At 42.9% G+C, this 22,956-nt stretch overlaps 1 protein-coding gene across 1 annotated transcript; it reads right to left on the bottom strand.

Annotated features, from left to right (window-relative positions):
• Nucleotides 1–357: 357 nt before the first annotated feature.
• LOC142195756 (uncharacterized) lies at nt 358–21,578 on the bottom strand. Its single transcript, XM_075265777.1, has 9 exons — nt 20,977–21,578; nt 19,718–19,804; nt 17,118–17,351; nt 12,903–12,925; nt 9,933–10,069; nt 2,468–2,553; nt 2,090–2,197; nt 1,474–2,011; nt 358–984 (listed from the first exon to the last, which is right to left on the bottom strand). Exons 1-9 carry the CDS (start codon nt 21,514–21,516, stop codon nt 830–832), a joined length of 1,908 nt encoding a protein of 635 aa, XP_075121878.1. The 5' UTR covers nt 21,517–21,578; the 3' UTR covers nt 358–829.
• Nucleotides 21,579–22,956: the final 1,378 nt, after the last annotated feature.

Genomic DNA, 22,956 nt, shown 5'->3' with positions numbered 1-22,956 from the left:
AGGGCTTATTCTACATGATAACTTTGGCATAACACTCGTCAAGCGAAGAAAGACTGCAGTGTTGCACTACCTTCACTAATGTAAGGGAATGGATTTGCTTTATGAGCTCAAAATTTGTGACCGTCAAATTAATTCTGCAGTCATTGCACTTTTGGCAGTCGCAGCACTCTAACGGTCAAAATACCACTTCATTCACTTACATCAGTGACGGAGTCACAAGGAGATTTCTCCAGGCCTTCGTTGCACAATGAGAATTGTGGCCAAAGTTGTCATGTAACCCTAAACCACAGCTGTCAAATACAAGAACCCCCCACCCCCAACCCCCGTGGGCCTTGTCTTTTTGACCAGCAGCCCAGGACCACTGTAGTGTTGCACCTGCACCAGGCACGGTCACTCAGTTTGTTCTGTATTCAGCCAGAAGGTCCCCAGAACTTTGCTGAGCACCCTCTGACGAAAGAGAGAATAAATAGCTGTAGGGGTCACAGCAGTCGCCCTTGTGTTCTGCTCTCTAAGCCAGGGGGCCTCATAGGACCCCTCACCACACTATGGTCTCCAGGTCTTGTGAATTTCATACTTCCCTAATCTTCTTGCAAGATGCAGCACCTGGCTTCTTCTGATAAAGGAGACAAACCTGAGAAGAGACTAGAAAAGGTGCATACAAGCCCAGCGCCAAATCAGAAGTCAGGTGCTGTATCTTGCAGGAAGAAGTGGCAAGTATGAATTATCAAAAACAGTGATTACAGGGGGTTCAAGCACAGACCCCATCATGGCAAAACTTACAAGACTGGAGGTACACAACTGAGTATATTATGACATACGAGTAAGTGAATTAATGCGGACTCCCTTGTAAAGAGGAGAATTCATGGTCGTTTGTAGAGTTTTGACTGTTGCTCTGTTCACAGGGCTGCTCCACATCTGGGTCTACATTACAACTTGCATCATAAAATTCTTCGGACGAGGAGGAGGAATTGACCGACATGTTCTCTAGAAAAGTAAAAACCAATAATACATTTATGAGTACAGTATATTTAGGTGTTCAGATAAATGACAAACTATTAGCCCTGAGTGCACCGGCATTCAGTCACGGCATTCCGCTCCGGATTAGGCCCAAATGAATGGGCCTAGTCAGGAGAGTGTTCACACCAGACAATATGGCGGATTCCGTGACAAGAAAAAGCAGGTTGCTTTTTTTTCTGCTACTAGGTAGTAGAAAAAAAAAAAAGAAGTGAGCAGCTCCCATTGAAATCAATGGAGCCGCTTTTGGCAGCGGATTTTAAGGCGGATTCTGTGTCAAAATCCGCTGCCAAAAAAACAAAACAAAAACAAACTTACTCTAATGTTTAAGCAAGAAGACCAATTGTTTAACAACCTTTCTTATGGTAACATACTACAGCATCTATTTAATAATAAAAAAAAAAAATAATAATCTCATATTTTTTTGGGACAAGGGTTTTAGGTAACCAGTAGCCATACCTTCTGTATTACATAGAAACATATTAGCAGATCTCTCAGCCATGGCAGACGTGCTCCCAAATGGTCCGGTGTTCAGAAATGTCGGTAAGCATGATGTGGACTTCATCTTTTTACAATATTTCTCATTTCTACCAGTCTTCTTCATGGTTGCATATTCGGATTTACCCAAACAAAAATTTTGAAACAAGGCTTTGTTGCTTACACCTTCGCAGAATTTCTCTGGTTTTTCCACTTCCATGGCAGAGGTCAAACTAGTGTTCATGTCTCCTGAGGAAGAACTAGGACCTTCGAGCGGACATGCAAAAAGCCGGTCCTTTTGCTCCATTCTGCCAAAGTCTATTTTTGCAGGTTTTAGCTTGAGTACATCTTTCTTCCCATAAACTGGACGTCCCCAGTCTTGTCTTTTCATTTTGGTGGACTTTTCTCTGCTTACACCGAAGGTGAAATTATTGACATTGCAGACAAATGGGCTTTCAGGAGCAGAAACAGCCCCGCTTTCTTGTACAATGGACGGCTCATAGTATTTCAGACGAAGCTCCTACCAATTACAAAACAAACTGTTGGATATAGGGTCTATATTTCTAGGTAAGAAGAGCACATTTAGGCATATTGTTACCTCATAGCTCAAGTGCTGATACTCTGCCATCTTTGTTATGCACACAAAGCGGATGGACATTTTTAGCATTTGACCTTGAAGATAAATTATTTCCTGATCCTGAACAGGCTGGAAAGGCAATAGACAGTATTACTTCCAGTAAGCGTGAACATTTATAAAGGGGCTGCTTAAGCTGACAACAGGCACCTAGAGACCCAACTGAGCAGTCACGTTACCAAGTATTCGGCTTTCTATTCAAATTCATAGAACACACAGCTGACGCCTTGACAACCCAACCATGCAATATGTAGTTGTACCTTTCCATGTCAGATGTCACCTTGGGTGGGAGACTATACCTGCACAACCCCTTTGAGAAGGAATGAATTTGTAGCCACTTACACTAAACGTCTCATTAGTTGTCATTCCACGATTCCAAGTTCTGGATATGGATGTAAAAGAAATGCTTCCGTTTGGTTTATTCAGATCTACAACAAAAAGAAAAACCTTCAGTGCTTCCATTTCTATTTCGGGGCTTATAAAAACAAAGATTTATTTTTGGAGACTCCACTTATCTGTCTCCTGGACAATTGTACTTAGTCTGTCACAAGTTAGGGTACGTTAGGTGATCCTTCAGAGGACTTTTTTTTTATGGTGTGGGGGGGGGGGTACAGGAAGTCAGACAAAGAACTCCCCCTTTTTTGTCTTAACATTGATGTGAAAAATCGATGGACACAAGTGGAATGTTCTCCTGTTTCAGTCTATCAGGGAAACCTCCATTCTGATACTCTAACATCAGAACAGACACTGCCAATAGCAGGAGCCCAGCACTAAAAAAAAAAAATTCTTCATGGAGATCTTTCGATCAATGGCCTGTGATGTTGAGATTCTTGTGAAAACACGGAAGCTCATACACCCAAAGCACAACCATGATTTGTTACCAAATTACTGAAGTCACCCTCTTGTCTATACTTACTGGTATACAAATGCCAGTGTCACCATTGCACGTGAGAAACATTTGCATATATAGAAAGAAAGCACATATCTTTTGGTATATCTAAAACGCACGATGGCGCCTAGTATAAGGTCCTTTTTTTAAATTAAAAATGGCTTTGTTAATTAACCTTTTCGCTGTCAAGGGTCTCTGGAAATTTTGCACCTCCAGTAGCCAAAGCAATTTTCACAGTTTTGAGATGGACAAATCAAACTTAAATTGCAACATTAAAAAAGCATCCAACCCCCCCATACCTATATATTTTCTTAAAGTAGACACCTGCAGCATTGTCAGAATGCCACTTGGTACTGTATACGAACAGCCACCTTCATGCAATTTTGATTTAAAGTGAATGTTTTATGAAAAAAATGCAAATAAAGGTACCGTATTTTTCGGACTATAAGACACACTTTTTTCCCCCCAAATTTGGGGGGGAAAAGAAGGGTGCGTCTTATAGGCCGAATGTGGCGCCTGGCACCCGCTCTAGTAGAGAGGCGGAAGCCGGCAAGTGATAGACACCATTACAGGTGCCGGGGCCTGAGACATCGCTGCCCTGCCCTGCATGAAGCCAGCAGCAGCGGGAGGAGTGATGCTATTCCGCTCCTCCTTGCCCCCGCCGCTGGCTTCATGCAGGGCAGAGGAGCGTAGCGATGTCTCAGGCCCCGGCGTCTATCCCTCCCCGGCATCAGCCTCTCTAGTACAGCGGATGCCGGGTCAGTATCAGCGGCCCCTTCTCCCCCGAACCTGTGCCTCCCCCGTACCTGTAAAGATGTAGGCCGGCTCCTGCGTGGCGATATTGCAGGAGCCGACCTGTCCGGGTGACAGCCGGGAGACCTACTGAGGCTCCCAGGCCTGTCACTGCTGTATTAGTATTGCGGCTGGTCTCTATGACCAGCCGTAATACTAATAGACAGAATGTCCCATAGACGGCAATACAGTTGTATTGCCGTCTATGGGACTTGCGATCAAGTGACCGCAGGTTCAAGCCCCGGTTGGGGAATAAAATAGTAAAAGAAAAAAAAAAAAAAAAAGCTTTAAAAATATATAATAAAAATATGAAATAAATAAAAGTTCTAAATCACCTCCTCTCCCTAGAATATATATATAAAAGTAAAAAATCATATCATAAACCACCGGGTTTTTTTTTCAATAAAAGGTGATCTAAGCAATAGATATCCCCCAAAATGGTATAACTAAAAAGTACATGTGGCCCCGCAAAAAAAAAACTCTATGTATCCCCGTACAGCTGCAGGGTCACCTGTCAATGTGACCTTGCAGCTGTTGCAAAACTACAACTCCCATATATTAAATATTTTACCAGTTTTTGCTTCAAAATTTTTTTTCCCTATTTTCTTCCTCTAAAACCTAGGTGCGTCTTATAGTCCGAAAAAATACGGTATATTAGTTGTTAAAAGCGGAAACCAAACAAAAAATTAAATGCACCAAACCTCCTAAAAATAAGAGTTCAACATGTGCAGAGTTCATACATATCACTATGGCCTGAACCCGCATGCACGTGTCTTCAGAAAATCGCTAGAACTGGAAGGAACAAAATTCTGCTTTGAAGCTGGAAATGTTAAAAGTATCATCCGATAAAATGTAGGGATTACACACCATGAAAAGTAAGTGAACCCCTAAACCCTATATATATTTTTTGAAAGTAGACAATCTGAAGATTACAAATGTCTTAATGGGTCATCGATAGCCACATCCACCTTCATGCAACTTTGCGACCAACACAAATAATTTTTTGAAAAAATATACGCTAAAACACATATTTGCACCTAAAACTCATGTTCAATCTCACATTCATATACAAAATACATGTAAAAATAATAGCTTATGGTGTATACAATGTGTATATATACACTATGTAAAAATTCACTGATTTCAAACAAATGTGTGTATATTAGAAAGTTCAAATGGGAGGGACAAATGACACTATCTGCCCAAAAAAATAAACACATAAAATTTCACTTTTATTGATATCCTTTAAAACCAATCCAAAAAGTAAAACAAAATGATTGTGTTCCACCTGTTCAGTCCATACAAAAGTGAAGAAATAACTAGGGAGGGGCAATTGTATATACACCTATATATGCCCTATAGGATATTGAAACCCTCACTCCCTAATAAACCACAGTGGCTTTTTTCCAAACAGCAACTTGTGAACAGGACCCAAAGCATGAACTGCCAGCAAATCACTCCCCCCCTCTGAGGTTACTGGCCTATTGCCACGCCAACAGAGAGGAGAGAGGCACTGACAGTCAGGTCACCGTACAAATGCTGAACTGGATGATAAGTCCACTGACTAACTGGGAATTTATGACCCTACGCAGCGTTTCTTCTATTAAAAAGAGTCATCAGGGGTCTTTTTCTCACTTCACAAAATAAACAGCTTAACACTGTAACACATGATAGCGGTGTGGTGTGCTGACCGCTGGCAGGACCGCCGCTCAAAGATTCAGTGAAAAATGTACAAAATACATGTAAAAATAATAGCTTAGAGGGATTCTACCACTAAAACACTTTTTTTCTAGTTACCACGTCGGAATAGCCTTTAAAAAGGCTATTCGTCTCTTACCTGTGGAAGTGCTCTCCGCCGTGCCATTCGTTCAAAATACCGGTTTGTACCGGTATGCTAATGAGTTCTCTCGCAGCGATGGGGGCGTCCCCATCGCAGGAGCAGCGATGGGGGCGTCCCCATTGCAGCTCGAAAACTGACCGCAGCGCCGCCTCTCTGGTCTTCGGTGTCCTCCCTTTGCTTCTTCAGCGTACTGTCGGACGCCTGCGCAGTACGCTCTGTTGGACGAAGATTGCCGAACGTACTGCGCATGCGCGAAATTGCGATCCCAGCCATAGTGCGGGCACCGAACTTTCGCGCATGCGCAGTACGTTCGGCAATCTTCGCCGAACAGAGAGCATACTGCGCAGGCGTCCGACAGACGCTGAAGAGGCAAGGGGAGGACACCGAAGACCGGAGAGGCGGCGCTGCGGTGAGTTTTCGAGCTGCAATGGGGACGCCCCCATCGCTGCTCCTGCGATGGGGACGCCCCCATCGCTGCAAGAGAACTCATTAGCATACCGGTACAAACCGGTATTTTGAACGAACGGCGCGGCGGAGAGCACTTCCACAAGTAAGAGACGAATAGCCTTTTTAAAGGCTATTCCGACGTGGTAACTAGGAAAAAAAAAAGTGTTTTAGTGGTAGAATCCCTTTAAGGTGTATACAATGTGTATATATACACTATATGTACCGCAAACATCAACTACAACAAGAGCTCGGACTCCCAAATACACGAATACAGAGGACAAGCAGGATTTTGCTGTTGTTCACTAATATGTTAAAAAGCTATACTGTACCTACCAAACTGACTGTGATACCAAAATCTAACTTTTTACACAGCATACCGTATATAAAAACACAATTTAATAGTTTATATATACAACCACCTTCATTCAACTTTGCCACAAACAGAGATTGCTAGCAAAAATTCAAATTTGCCACTAAAGTGCGGCTCAAGAAATCCCTTTCTGCAAACATAATGTACTGTCCATAAAACTGCAATATGTGAGGAGTTCATACATACCACACATGTATATATTTACAGGGGCGGGTGTTAAAGAATCGCCAAAAAATCGCAGAAATGCGCCATCCCATTTTGTGCATGCAAATTAAATAGGACTTTACATAAAAATGTTATTTTCCATTCCCCTATAAAAATTTTAGCAATCTATACGTTCATCTCTAGTGATAATCGTTATTACTATTATTTTAATGTGTAACGGATATCACTAGAGACGTATTTTACTGTAGAAAGCTCAGGTATAGACAGGACAGGGATTGGGTGAAATGTAAACTTTATTTGCGACTTTATGTATATGTTGTGTAAGTGTTTGCTGCGACTTTTTTTTTTTGGTGCTGCGACCTGGACAATGGTAAACGTCTGGGTCACAGCGCCAATAAACTTCCTGGTTATGTTCAGAAGGTATAACAAGAATACCCCACTAGAAAAGCTCAGGGGGGAATTACATTATAACTGTATGTGACAGACAAATGTATAGTATACGCTCTGATTGGCAGGAGAAGGGTTAATAGGGACAATAGAGTCCCTACCACCCCCCTCCTGCTGTCACATACAAGTTATGCAGAGAGAGATCGTTTCTCTTGTGTCTCTCTCTGCTGGGCTGCTCGTGTCCCTCTGCCTTTCTTGTTAGATCGCAAATTGCTAGCTTAGACAGGAGGGGGGGGGGGACACTTCGGAGCTCTATATCTTTGGACTGCATCAACATATCTTGATGCTATTAATTGCATTTTAAAGAGGAGAATCTCATCTTTAAAATGCTATCAAGAACTCGATGATTGGATGTACAGTTTTGGAGAAATTCACTGTTGAAACGCTGTCGAATTGAGATCTGCAGTTGGATCTCAATGCCAAAGTGTTTTCAACAGTGAATGGCTCCAAGACTGTAAGTAAAATCATCAAGTCCCTGGTATAATTTTAAAGATGAGAGTCTCTTCTTTAAAATGCATTTTAAAGCATCAAGATATGTTGATGCAGTCCAGAGATATCGGCATTAGTAGGGAGGACGTACTAAGTACGTGTTCGGCTACTGAAGTGCCACCTTGGGAGCACATACAGTGTACGTGCCTGGCAGCGAAAGGGTTAAAGGTAAATAGTAGGGCAACACGGTGGCTCAGTGGTTAGCACTGCAGCCTTGCAGTACTGGGTTTGAATCCCACCAGGAACAACATCTGCAAGGAGTTTGTATGTTCTTCCCCTGTTTTTGTGGATTTCCTCCCATTCTACAAAGACATACGATAGGAGGAAAGAAAAAAAAAAAAAAAAAAAAAAAAAAAAAAAGAGTGCTTTGTGTTCCCGACATGGGGATAAAGGTAAATAGTAGTACATGTTACTATGTACTTAAGGCTGTAAGCTAGTGGCCATCAAATTGAAAAATTCTAGTTTATGGCTATAGTAGAAATGTGAGACCCTGTAGGAATGCATGGTAAAATGCCATATAAAATAGCTAAAAATTGAATACAAGCAGTACAGTGTGAGCCCAGTCTCAGAATGCACTAGACTATCTCAGTTGCATAAGTCATGCATTAACCATCAGGTCACACCTTGACTTTCCCATCTGACTCAATGGATCAATGGCAAGTGAAGCCTGACAATTAGACACATGCAATTCTTACTAATTGCCAGGCTGACTACTTGCCATTGCTTCAAAACGAGAGTCCAGGTTAGTACCCACAATTAACATGCCAGATGTGGCCAGGACACCCCATCTAAGGGCACCCCAAGGTGCTATAGATTGTGCTAGTTTTACTCATTTAAAGCTAGAGTTTCCTGAAACCACGCGTTTCTCTGGCTTCGTAAAGAACCCTTCCCCCACCACAAACAGAACATGCATTTAGACTAGGGTGATACAGAGACTTTGGATGAGACTCCAGTCATGTGACCAAAGTTCACAGGTCTCCTTTACTAAATATAAGTGGGCGAGTCACATTGCAACCCTTAATGCTGCTGAAAAAATGATCCCACTGACTTCAATGGGTGCTGCTTATCACATTGAAAGCAATAGGTAAAAAAGCCTCCCATCGATTTCAATGGGTAGCACGCGTTTGCCAGCACCCATTGAAGTCAATGGGATCTGTTTTTTACGGTGCTCACTCTGAACGAGTTTACGTTCAGAATGAGCAGAGCGTAAACTCCGTGTGAAGGCAGCCCAACACAAAAACCAACTTTTTGCCCAGTGATGCATGAGCTCAGGGATTTTATTCACTTACTTTAATGAAGGGGGTCATAGAGGGATGTGACAATCTTTAGTTGAGACCAAAGTCATCATCTGTCCTTAGCCTAAATATGCATATGTGGGTTTTCACATAATGAAAGTGACTAACACTGGTCAAAAATGTGAAATACACATGGTTTCAAGAAATACACGCATTCATGTAATAAATGGCACCACAAGGATGGGAGTCCCATGCTGGCTAATCCCATCCACACAGACAAAAAAAAAAAAAAAAAAATTTACAATTTCAAAATTGCAGCATATCATTTACACTGGTGTTTTCCACATAGGTATTATAGGGGCAGAGGAAAACTGTGCAGGCTTCCTGTGAAAAACGTTGCAATAAAAAATATAAAGAAAAAGACTTTCCTCAGTGGTCTTTTTTGCAATTTTTTTTGTCTGCAGCTCATTAAGTGAGGCAGTTTTTTTTTTTTTTTTTTTTTAATTCATTTATACAGTGTACCTACCATTACATCTTATTATTCTAATTACAAAATAACTGGGATAACATAACTCCACCTCCTCCCTTTTTGACTATCCAAGAAAACCACCCCACCATCTGGGTGGGTCTGCTGAGAGCCTGTTGGTACTGCTAGCCTTCCCAGTGATCCTGCTAGCCGTGAGAGGAGGTACCCAAGTGGACAGGAAAGGAGACCGCACACAGTTTTGGAGATGGGCCTGCAAAATCCACTTCCAAAAACCACCACATTTTTTCCCCGCCTCCCATTAATTTCTATGGGAGTTATAAAGCAAAATGCACCGGAAAATGTTCATGACACTTTTCCCCCCCCCTCAAAAAAACACCCATTTGAACTACACACTAATTTAAACTCAAGCCAACCCCTCTCTCTCCCCCCTCCCCCAAAAATATACAACCACCTTTATAAAGAAAGGCCACCCAACAGAAACCCTTTAGAGAAAGAAAAATGCGCAATTTGAAAAAAAAAATACATTTATTAGCTGCTAGGCTCAACCAGTTTTGCACAAACATTCTGGTAATAAAAAGGGGAACACGTAAGTGTGACCAAACAAAAAAAAATAAAATGGCAAGAATATTCTGTAAAAGCTGCTAACCCTTGGAGCTGCTTGTAGCCTTCAGAGCAGAAACTGCATCCAGCACAGCCTGTACTTCTACACACTGAGGTAGAACTTTCAACAGGTCTTCATTGCGATCAGCGCAAAACTCCAGAAGTTCAAGGTTGGACTTCATCCTGTAATAGGAAACAAAAACAAAGTAACATGAAACAAAACACAAACGACAAACTATAAACATACTGTTGTTTTCAGCAGCCTGCATGTCATATGCATACTATACACTAGATTTAATGGAGGCAAGCCCTAAACTACTGTACCCAGCTAGACTGCTCCCCCATACTAGTAGAATTACTATTTTATTGTCCTACTGAAGTACGCTCATCTGCAAAGACTTTATATGAATTTTTTTCAAGAACAGAGTGACAAACTAGCAAGTGGTACCAAGTATTAACCCCTTCCCACCGATGGCACTTTTTGACTTCCTGATCAAGCTCGATTTTTCAAAAACTGACATGTGTCACTTTACGTGGCAATAACTTTGGAATGCTTTAACTTACCAAAGCGATTTTGAGATTTTTTTTTCCTAACACATTGTACTTCATGTTAGTGGTAAATTTTGGTTGATATGTTGTGTTTAATTATGAAAAAAATAGGAAATTTGGTGGAGATTTTCAAAAATATGCATTTGATAAAGTTTGAAATGATGTGCATTACAGCCAAAATTATATCCTAAATCTCATGTCCCAGATCTCTGCTTTATGTCGGCATCAAACTTTAGTCACCCTTTTATTTTTTACGGACATTATAAGATTTACAAGTGAAACAACGATATTCAAAATTTTCAAGAAATTTCCAAAACCCATTTTTTAAAGGGACTAATCCAGTTATGAAGGGGTTTTGAGAGACCCTTGCATTAAAACCCCCCATAAAATCACCCCATTTTCAAAACTGCACCCCTTAAATAAGCCAAAACAACATATACCAAGTATTTCAACCCTATAAGTGATTAACAGGAATTAAGACAAAATGGAGGTGAAATTTTCAAAATTTGATTTTACTAATATTTTCGTTTAGTCCTATAATTTGCACATTCACAAGGGGTTAAAGCAGAAAACGCATCCCACAATTTGTTAGGCAAGTTCTCCGGACTACCATAGTACCCCACTTGTGGGTGTAAACTAATATATGGACGCACAGCGAGATGCAGAAGGGAAGGCGCGCCAAAGAGCTTTTAGAGGGCAGATCTGGCTGTGATCAGTTTCAGGAACCATGTCGCATTTACAAAGCCCTTGAGGTGTCAAAACAGTGGAAACCTCTAGAAAGTGACCCCATTTTGAAAACCGCACCCCTCAAAGAATTTATTAAGTGATGTAGTGAGCATTAGTAACCCCGAAGTGAATATGTAAGCTGTGCGGAGTAAATTGGGTACACCAAATCCCATTCTATTTTCCCACTAGCTCCTATGACACAGGTGGGGAAGAGGGGCATTCTGGGAGATCAGCACTGGTGTATTATCTCTCATAAGCTCTAAATATGGGGTGTCCCCTGAAAACACTCGCACAGCTTATACATTTCCTTCTAGTCGCAGCCACTTATGTCCTAATGATTTGGCAACTTTTGGGGTTTTTATCTTCACATTGTACAAGCTAGATTTTTATTTTCTGGCAATGTGGCCATATGAGGGCTTGGTGTTTGCGGTATTAGATGTGCTTCTCAATGCTACCATTTTGGGGTGCCTGTAGCTTATTGACTACATTTTATTAACTCTTTCTGGGTGGGATGTAAAAGGAAACATCAATTCTGGCATTGCTTTTTAGCATTTATTTTTTTTCCTGTGCAGCGTACAGCATAAGTAACATGTTACCTTTATTCTGCGGGTCGGTACGGTTACGGCGATACCTCATTTATATGATTTTTTTTTTAATGCGTTGCTGTTTGTGCAGAATAAAATTCAAATTTAGGGAAAAAAAAAAAAAAAAAAAAAAAAAAATCTATTTTACATCGCCATCTATTGAAAGGCATAACGTTTTTATTTTTCGCTAGACAGAGCTGTTTGAGGGCTTATTTTTTGCAGGATGACCTCTGCTTTTTATTGGTACCATTTTGGTTTTCATCTGACCATTTGAATTACTTTTTATTGAACATTATGTAAGGCAAAGGTGGTGAATAATCATTATTTTGTGCGGTTAGCTATTTTTTTTTATGCCGTTCGGGTTAAATGTTTTAATTTTATTGTTCAGGTTATTATGGACACAATGATACCAAATATGTAATTTTTTTTCTATTTTTCTTTATTTTACATAATAAAACATTTTATATGGGGAAAAAGGGATTTTTGGGGCTTTATTTATTTCTAATTTATTTTAATTTTATTTAAACTTTTATTTTTACTTTTTTCTAACTTTTTATTCTGTCCCTATGGGGGATTGAAGCAGTGATCTGCTGATCACTGCTTCACTAGATATATGCTGCAATACACGTGTTACACGTGTATTGCAGTGTATAGGAAGCTGTCAGCCTGTATAGACGCACAGGGCTGACAGTTTCCTTTTGGGCAGGATCAACCAAGTAGGTGGAGGGGGAAAGTGATGGAGCAGACCCGGGGTCACTGATCAGACCCCGAGCTGCCCCCTACGTACATCGGCACCCCCTGACACCGTCGTGGAGGGTGCCAATCCGCACCGTAGTAAACCGAAACCCCTGAGATGCCGGTGGTCATGTTTGACCGCCTGCATCTCAGGGGTTAACACCTGTGATCGGACCCGATTCCGACCGCGGGTGTTACAAGGCTTTGTCTGCCATAACATACGGCTGACACATGCAGGGCATGGTGCGCACACAGTTTGTGTGCGCACCATACAGCAGCCGTATTAGTACGGCGGTTTGAGGGAAGTCCTTCTCGGCAGCGCTGTACTATTACGGCGGATGTCGGGAAGTGGTTAAAGCTAGTAAACACTACTTTCCATACCAGTAACAGCAGAATGTTGCTGGGTTTGCTGAAATACACACCTTTTATTTAGTCCACAGGCCACCTGCAAAGGGAAAGGAAAGAAATGTTAACTAAAGACACATAACAAAATCATCTGATACTGTAACAGTCCATATCTATGTCCGGTACTGAACACAGCCGTGTGTCACACAGGCATGTTAAAGCGTAACTAAAACTAATGGACAGCTTTTGATTTTCTGGCAGTATTTGAGGCATTAACAAGTATAGTCATCTACGTTAAGAAATGCTGGATCCTTTCTGTGAAATCCTGTTTTTATTTTAAATGTAGATTGTGCCGCCTCCAGCTCAAGAACATCCATCGAATCCGCTCCTTCCTCACCCCTGAAACTACCAAGATGCTCGTCCATGCCCTCATAATCTCCAGCTTAGACTACTGCAACACCCTTCTCCATGGACTCCCAGCAAACACCCTCGCCCCCCTCCAGTCCACCTTAAACTGCGCTGCTCGCTTAATTCACCTCACCCCCTGATCTTCATCAGCTGCTCCCCTCTGCCAGTCCCTCCACTGGCTACCCATAGCCCAGTGAATTGAATTCAAGCTATTAATGTTAACATTCAAAGCGATCCACAACCTGTCCCCTCCATACATCTCCAACCTAATCTCCCACTACTTGCTCACACTTAACCTCAGATCCTCCAACAACCTCCTGCTCCGCTCTGCTCTCATCCACTCCTCACACAACCGTCTCCAAGATTTCTCCCGTGCATCCCCCATACTCTGGAACTCCTTACCAAGACACATAAGACTGACCCCCACAATCACAGGCTTCAAGAAGGCGCTTAAGACTCACCTATTCAGGAAGGCCTACAACCTCTAACAACACTATCACTGCACTGCCATCTGTACAGTCTCCCCCTCTCCTTCTGTCTCTACCCCCCTTCCCCCATAGATTGTAAGACCTCATGGGCAGGGCCCTCTACCCCACTGTGCCAGTCAGTCACTGTTAGTATTATATCTACCTGTATATTCTGTGTACTGTATGTAACCCCCAAATGTAAAGCACCATGGAATTAATGGTGCTACATAAACAATAATAAATAAGTTGTGAGCCCCACATATGTATCACAATGTCCATTTCTTCCCCTATCAGTATGTCTTTGTAGAATGGGAGGAAATCCACACAAACACAGGGAGAACATACAGACTACTTGTAGAGGTTCTTCCTGGTGGGATTCAAACCCATGGACTCCAGTGCTGCAAGGCTACAGTGCTAACCACTGAGCCACCATGTTGCACCTCTGAGATTTAGTAATTTGTAATGACCCTTCCTGACCTACATACATACTAGAGGGAGGACCCGGCTTTGCACGGGTATATTACCTTTTATGTTTGTGTAGTGGTCCCATAAGAATTGTCCAATTTTGCATGTTTGTGTGTGTATGTCCATAAGCGTCATGCGATTATGTGCATCTCAATTTGGATGTCAGTGAAAAACCTGTCATCAGTTGTTATGGATACCTGGAGTAGAGCTGTATCTAATCCTTCTCCGTGTAGTACTGTGTTTAGATGCAAGTATCTAATCCTTGTTGGTGTGGTACTTTGTGCAGATGCACATATCTAATTCTCCGGCGTGTGGTACTGTGTGCAGATGAGTATCTAATCCTCTCCCGTGTGGTATTATGTGAAGAGGCGCGTATCTAATCCTCTGGTAAGTGAAACTGTGTGCAGACATGCATATCTAATCTTACGGCATGTGGTACTGTGTGCAGGCATGCGTATCTAATCCTCTGTCATGTGGAATTGTGTGTAGACGCGCGTATCTAATCCTCCCCCCCTGTGGTACTGTGTGCTGAGACGCGTATCTATTTCTCTGGCTTGTAGTAATGTGTGCAGAGGCATGTATCTAATCCTCCAAAGTGTAGTACTGTGTGCAGACACACATCAATCCTCCCCTGTGTGGTATTGTGTGAAGAGGCGTGTATCTAATCCTACGGCATGTGGTACGGTGTGCAGACGCGCATATCTAATCCTCTGGCGTGTGGTACTGTGTGCAGATTTTGTTGATTCTTTAACACCCGCCCCTGTAAGTATATACATGTGTGGTATGTATGAACTCCTCACATATTGCAGTTTTATGGACAGTACATTATGTTTGCAGAAAGGGATTTCTTGAGCCACACTTTAGTGGCAAATTAGAATTTGTGTGCAATTTTTGCTAGCAATCTCTGTTTACCGCAAAGTTGAATGAAGATGGTTGTATATATGAACTGTTAAATTAAATTGTGTTTTTATATACGGTATGCTGTGTACTCTGAAAAGAGTTAGATTTTGGTGTCACAGCCCCAGTTTGTTAGGTGCAGTATAGCTTTATAACATTAGTGAATAACAGCAAAATCCTGCTTGTCTTCTGTGTTCATGTTTTTGGGAGTCTGAGCTCTTGTTGTAGTTGAGGTTTGCGGTACATATAGTATATATACACACATTGTATACACCTTAAGCTATTATTTTTAAATGTATTTTGTATATGAATGCGAGACTGAACAAGAGTTTTAGGTGCAAATATGTATTTTAGTGTAACACACACACACACACACACTTCAAAGCAAATTTTTGTTCCTTCCAGTTCTAGCTATTTTCTGAAGACACGTGCATGCGGGTTCCGCTTTTAACAACTAATATACATTTATTTGCATTTTTTCATAAAACATTCACTTTAAATCAAAATTGCATGAAGGTGCCTGTTCGTATACAGTACCAAGTGGCATTCTGACAATGCTGCAGGGGTCTACTTTAAGAAAATATATAGGTATGTTTGGACGCTTTTTTTAATGTTGCAATTTAGGTTTGATTTGTCGACCTCAAAACTATGAAAATTGCTCTGGCTACTGGAGGTGCAAAATTTCCAAAGACCCTTGGTAGCGAAAAGGTTAAAGGATGGACCAAATTAGAGCAGGCTTCAGTATTACAGACACCTCTTTTAGATATCTACTGATTGCTAATGAGAACACATATTATCAGTAAATAAGTATACAAGTCAGCATTTTTTCCTGTCGGTTTTCATTCCATAGGCCTCTTGTGTAGAAGCACATGTTCATAATTTAAAGATGACCTTTCATGTCCTCAGCCACACACGGCTTTACATACCCCTAGAAGGCCAACAATGCGCTGAACTCAGAGCACTGCCTGCTTTTCTGTTATGTGCCCCTGACAGTATAGCCGGGCTGTAAGGAACACTTCCCAGACAGTACTATCCGTAGCTCTGTACTGTCAGAGGGGTAGTTCCTTACCACTCAGCCACAACTGAGCGGTAAGAAACACCCCACCAGTGCTGGACCTTTCATGCCCTCGCTTGTGCCTTAGGACATGAAAGGGCCTCAAAGAAACTGGACACCACAATACTTATTCATATTTTAAAACATCCATTGTCCTACATGGAAGAAATTGGAAGCTTCTCATTTTGCCAGTGTCCGAAGTATCAAATTTAAGACCAGCGTGGTCAAGCCCCAGGACCCCTGCCAAGCACCTTTCTTAAGAAACTGTAAGATAGGTAATCAATTGGTAAAGTCAGGAAAACTACTTTATGCTAAGGTCCCACATGGCGTCCTGCAGCAAAAACAGCAGTGGAAAAACCGCACAGCAACGCATCGCAGTTCTTCCCACAGCGCTTTAGAAAGTTCGCAGAGGTTTCCTCTGCAGAATTTATGTTACAATTATACCTATGAGAAAACCACCAGAGTTTTTGCAGGTATAATTGAAATGCTCCTATTTCCAAAACCACACAGGTTTTGGAAATTGCAGTGTGTTACAGAACTGTGGTTTTTACTGCAAAGAGAGCATGGGATTTGGTAGAATCCCATCCACTTTGCCCTGACTGTAACCCATGGCAGATAATCACAGCATTTACGTCCCGTAGAGCCCCGGCCTTACACTGTTGAGTGACTACAAGTGCATCATGACTGCCATTTCATGAAAAGCGTATGTACATAATTTACTAACATCATTAAAGGTATTTTTACATGTTGCAGATTTATTGAATGTTCCCACTGCAATAAACCTGATATCATGTACATACCATGCAATGCCAAACCATACTAGTAGCCCTTAGGAACACAGTGGGTTCCACAATAGTTGCATGGTGATGGCACTTGCATTCAACAAAATATAGGTTATAAAATTTCCAGAGAACAAGAGCCAGTATAAACCCCAAGCCAAACAAACTAGTCTATATTAAAATGTGATACACATGGGCACTGTACACCTTGGATATGATTACCTGAAGGAAGCTTCTTGGTTCATTGTCATCTACAATGTCTTCACAAGCCTGTAGGATACTTTCAGCTGTCGTTTTGTGATGAGCTTTGGTGGCTTTCTGTACTTGACAGTACTTTATAGATTTGTCCTGCTGCTGTTTAACCAAGTCTAGAAGTTGTTGCTTCTTCAAATCCAAAGCTTTCTGTACTTCATCAAAAGCAGCTGTAACTGCGTCTTCATTTGCTTTTAGAATAGACTGAATAAGAATTACAAAGCAGACATAAGTCAATATATTATAATGGGTTGTCTTATAGCAAACTATTGACAAATCCATTTCATGTTTTTCACATCAATAGGTCACAATGTAACAGTACATGAATGACATGCTTATCACATCAGATACTCTCCAAGTTTGCTTCATTCTGCCCTCCCTTATGAAACGTGTTCAAAAGTGACAAGCGATATGGCCACTTTAATAGACATTCAGCATTACTGAGTAAACCATGTTACACCTTCGCTCATTTACCATTACTGATAGCTCCACTACTTTGCAGTCATCACTGTTTTTGGTGGTGAAATGCATATCTGATGTTGCCCACATCAGGCAAAGAACTGCGCATGCGCTGAGGAGAGCACACAATTTGCATCTTTGCAAGGTTCTATCAGCACCCAAAAATGCATATTTGTACAGGTCTTCAAGTTCCCAACTTGGTACTATAAGCACCAAATGGCACACTCCTTTTTACCATTAATAGGAGTGGAAAATATAAATGGCATATACAGTATTTTTTTATGTAGATTGTGAGCCCCATATAGAGATCACAATGTACATTTTTTTTTCAGTATGTCTTTGTAGAATGGGAGGAAATCCACGCAAACACGGGGAGAACATACAGATTTTGTTCTTGGCAGGATTAGAGCCAAGGACTCCAGCACCGCAAGGTTGCAGTGCTAACCACTGAGCCACTGTGTTGCCCCAGTATATACAGTAATTGTAAGTAACAAGTTCTGTCTCCTAAATTCCTATGTTTCCTTTAACACATGAAGAGTGCAGTTCACACATGCAAATTTTGTCAAGCGACTCATATACAAGATTAATTTTGACACACAACTGGATGTAAACTTAATATAGGTCATAAAAACAAACAAAACACAGTATTTCACTTACCATGGAGAGGTCCAAGGTAAAGGTTTAGCAATTGCAAAAGTAAATAAATTAATTAGCTTCCTAGTGTAAGATATTAGATGCTAAGCCTTCGTTCATATTAGCGTTTGGATTCCGTCCGGGGGAGTCCGCATGAGGACCCCCCCGAACGGAATACAAATGCAGATGGCAAGCGCTGTGCAGTAAAAGCACACAGACTATAATGGGGTCCGTGTGCTTACCGCTAGATCTCTGCAGGAATCATGAGGACAGGAAAGTCACTCTTAAGCAAGTTATGTTAAAGGGCTTTCACATGAGAGAAAAAAAATTGACATCCAGCAGAGACTCCGTTGCAGAAACTGGTGAAAAAAAACAAAACAAACCACAGCTCAAAGGAATTTTTCTTTTCCACTGGTTTAAGTATAAATATGGCAAAGACCATTATAGTCTATTGGCTCCACAGGTAACTGCTGTTTCGGCAGTCCGGCTCTCCTTCATTCAGGTCCCCTGGCAGACCAGAATAATGGAGAACAGATATGAATCTAGTCTAGTATATATACTGAAGATAAGTCAGTATCTAGTAAGTGCAACCAGAGTACACAATAACATTGAAATTTTAAATACAAGACTAAGTAGACACCCTGTCCTTAGAGAGTCTGTCAGCAGAGTTTACAATGATTTACCATTCAGAACTGCAGCTCCACTCTTGTAAAAACTGCCCTTTAATACCTACACAAATAAGCAGAAAAGGAGCTGTAGGAGCCATGATTTCCATCAAAGGGATTCCCCATCTGCTGCACAGCATCCGACCATTAACTATATTGTGCAAGTCTGATCAGAAAGTGAAAGAAGATGGCTTCAGATGAGGCTTCAGTTGGGGCACTGTGTCATCATTAGACATGCACAGTACAGTTAGTAGGTGGAACAGAGCAGCAGATAGTGAAGTCCATTGATGGAAAGCAATGAAAAACTCTATTCAGCTCATTTGCACAGGGATAATAGAACAAACTTGACTTTTCAGCACCAGAAAGCTTAGTGAAGGGGCACCATAGGAAAGGACTTTACATGCTGGACCCAGTTAAAGGTGAGAAAAACTATCTAACAGATTCCCTTTAATGCACAAGGTCTTAAGTCAGAGAGAACATCGCTAGAGGTGGATAACACTTTTAAAGGAGTTGTCCCATTAAGGACGCAAGATCGGGAATAAGTGTCAGATTGCTCAGAGCCTGACCACTCATGAAAGTCCCTCATGCCTCCTGCTTGTGAATGAAGCACCAGTCATGGAGGTTCACTGGCACTCTATTCACAAGCAAGAGGTGCATGTGACTTTTAGTTCTCAGTCCTCTAGTAGCAGGGTAAGTTTTTTTTGTTATGGGACAACCCCTTTAAAGTCTCCTTATTTTCACACGTGAGAAAAAAAAAAAAAAAGTGTTTAAATGGTAGAATCCCTTTAAGTATCAAAGCATTCATCAACCTACTTCACATTTTCTCTCGTCATCCAATATTTCCTTTGTGAGTCTTTCATGCACTTCACGCAAGGTCTTCAAACTGTTGAAAAACACAAGCTAGAAGGGAAATAAAACAAACATGTGAGACACCCAATTCATCATATACATCTAGAAATTTAGGGTTTGATAGAGTCTAAATAGTTTTTCTTCTGCTGAAAATAGAAGAATTTTCACCATATTCAAGAAGTAGGGTAGGGTTCGTGCAAGTAAAACGTCCTCTTTTCAGGCAAATTTTACCTTTACTTTTCAGATTAGAATGGGATTGAGCTGCAACAATAAATTAATCTGTTACATTGTGTACAAAGCCTGAGAGTACTTCAAACAGCTAAACAGTGGCAACGCCAGGTGTTGGACCCTCACCCATCTGGATCTGATGTTGATGTCAGAGACTAAGGATAGGTCACACAGTGCCATTTCCAGTGGAGGAGGGGGTGTGGATAGCAGGACGCACATTGCCACTGCCAGTCGGGGAGGGGGCGTGGATAGCTTCACACACAGTGCCAATGCCTGCGGGAAAGGGTGTAAATAGCAGGACGCACAGTGCCACTGCCAGGGTGGAAGAGGGAGTGGGGATTGTAGGATGCACAGTCCCACTGCCAGGGTGAAAGAGGGGGTGTGGATAGTAGGATGCACAGTGCCACTGCCAGGGTGCAAGAGGGGGCGTGGATAGTAGGATGCACAGTGCCACTGCCAGGGTGCAAGAGGGGGCGTGGATAGTAGGATGCACAGTGCCACTGCCAGGGTGCAAGAGGAAGCGTGGATTGTAGGATGCACAGTCCCACTGCCAGGGTGAAAGAGGGGGCGTGGATAGTAGGATGCACAGTGCCACTGCCAGGGTGCAAGAGGGGGTGTGGATAGTAGGATGCACAGTGCCACTGCCAGAGTGCAAGAGGGGGTGTGGATTGCAGAGCACACAGTGCCACTTCCAGCTGGGGAGAGGGGGTGTGGATAGTAGGATGCACAGTGCCACTGCCAGGGTGCAAGAGGGGTGTGGATAGCAGGACACACAGTGCCACTTCCAGTTGGGGAGAGGGTATGGGTTGGGGAAAGACAGGAGGAGCGTGGAAGGAGAGGAAGCAGGACACTGGGTGTTGCTGCCAGCAGGGAATATGGGTACAATGTTGCACCTGCTGGAACATCTAGGTAGATAGAGACCATGAGAGAGCTGTGCTGCTGGCCATTCCTGTAGACAGCCCAATACATATGGATGCTTATGCTAACAAGCTCACCCTCTCCTCCTGGAAGATGATGTCCAGCAGGTTGACGTTGTGGAAGATGCCCTGGTGGTGCAGGGACACGCACTTTCCGCAGCAGGCCTGCTCACAGTTCCTACAGAAGAGCTCCAGCTTGAACTCGGGATGCTCCTCACAATAAGACTTGTCGGAGTCCCTGTTGATCGGGTCCTGGTCCCCGCAGGTCGCCTCCACAGTTTGGATCGCTTTGTCCTTCTTGGTCAGCGGTAATAGTCTGACCACCTCGGCCAGGGTGGTGTTCACGGGTAAAGCATGCAGGCCGCCGGCCAGGGAGCTCACCTTGCGGCACAACGGACAGGACAAGTTCTCGTACCGGGGGGGCCTGAGCGGAGGAGGCGGCCACAAATCGGGACCATCATAGGGATTAGCGCATTCCCGCACACAGAGCTTACAGAAGTTATGGGAACAGCGAGGTAAAGTTACCGGATCTCGGAAGATTCCCAGGCACACCGCACAAGTCAGGCTGGCCTCCATGTTCTTTGATGCCGCGATGTGAAGACCTGAGAAGCGTCTCATGTACGGTCAGGCGGCCACAACCGGACAAGTCTCCTCCGAGCGAAAGTGAAACTAAAATGTCCTTCCTGGTGCGAACGCCTTAAGAGCGACTTCCCTGACACGTGGTTTACTAGCCATGAGTAAACATAGGGGCGTGGCCACGTGTGGGGTCTGCTGTGAATGGCTGGTGTGCTGTGTGGGCGGGCTGAATGGGTAAAGGCTGTACATACTATACTCGGGAAGGACCTGATGACGGCAGAAGGTCACATGACATTCTCAAGTCATGTGACTGGAAAGGCGTGTCTGCTTGTAAGAAGTTCCTTCTTCATGGAGAAAAGCTATGGTTGCGTCTAGAATGGAGTTGCTCCTGGTAGGTCCTCCCTCCAGCAACTCCAGTCTAGTCACCTCATCATGTATATGATTATCAATAAGAATACAGGAAATACACATTCCTGGACATAGATACATCCTGTGAAAGTTTGTGAGTTTGGATGTTTGTGGGTTTGTGTGTTTGGATGTTTGTTACTCAATCACGCAAAACCCGCTCGACCGATTTGGCTGAAAGTTTCCACAAACATAGTTAATACACCCGATTGCGCAATAGGCTACTTTTCGTCACAATAGCACACATACGTTTGTGACAGGACCCCCACAAAACCCAAACTCACACCACCATCTCTGCAATCTCACACACTTTGGACCATAGCAAGCCACAAAATTCATATTGCCCTCTACAGCCTAGCCCCTAACCCCACACAATCACATATACATATACTTTACCACTTTGCCCCTCACCTTAAAGATGACCTTTCACCATTTTTCCCACAGGCAGTTCTATATACTGCTGGAAAGCTGACAGTGCTCTGTCGGCTTTCCTGATCTGGGCCCGGTGTGAAGAGCTTACGGTCCCGGTACCGTAGCTCTTCTATGGTCAGAAGGGCGTTTCTGACAGTTAGCCAGAGACGTCCTTCTTCACAGCACAGCCAATCGCGCTGTGCTGTGTGAACCGGGAGGAACGCCCCCTCCCTCCCTGATAATGCTCGTCTATGAGTACTGTGCGCATATATATGCGCTCGCATATATATGCGAGCGCATATATATGGGACACCCGCGCCTATTTATATATATAAATATATGCGGGGGCGGAGCCTGACCGGCGGCGTTGATGGCAGCTTGAGCCTGTAGCTCCGTCAACTTCACAGCCGAACACCGACCCTACAGCTTCCTTCAGCCTGAAAATGGGCAAGCAGCAACGGGAGAGAGGAGGGGACGTTCCCGGGACCCCGGTCCAGCGATCCAACGCCTCCGAACTTCATAAATACTTTCGGAAGAAAGCATCTCAGTCCCCTGCTATGGCGCGCAAGATGGCGCCGGAGGCCTCCCGCACCGAGGGAGAAGCGGAAGACTCCGACATTGACAGCGCATCAGGGGCGGACTCGCAAGGTACCATATCTACCTCTT

The sequence above is a fragment of the Leptodactylus fuscus genome, chromosome 1, assembly GCF_031893055.1.
Source record: "Leptodactylus fuscus isolate aLepFus1 chromosome 1, aLepFus1.hap2, whole genome shotgun sequence".
In the NCBI taxonomy this organism is placed as follows: Eukaryota; Metazoa; Chordata; class Amphibia; order Anura; family Leptodactylidae; genus Leptodactylus; species Leptodactylus fuscus.
Note: the sequence above shows the minus strand (reverse complement) of the source record. Positions and strands in the feature narration are given on the sequence as shown.

What these genes read in the sequence shown, in the direction of transcription:
- LOC142195756 (XM_075265777.1), bottom strand. Translation starts at nt 21,516, where the DNA reads ATGAGACGCTTCTCAGGTCTTCACATCGCGGCATCAAAGAACATGGAG. An exon ending in GCCTGTGGACTAAATAAAAG is followed by an intron (nt 10,070 to 12,902) that starts GTGTGTATTTCA and finishes TTCCTATTACAG; the next exon opens with GATGAAGTCCAACCTTGAAC. An exon ending in GGCTACAAGCAGCTCCAAGG is followed by an intron (nt 2,554 to 9,932) that starts GTTAGCAGCTTT and finishes TTTTTGTTGTAG; the next exon opens with ATCTGAATAAACCAAACGGA.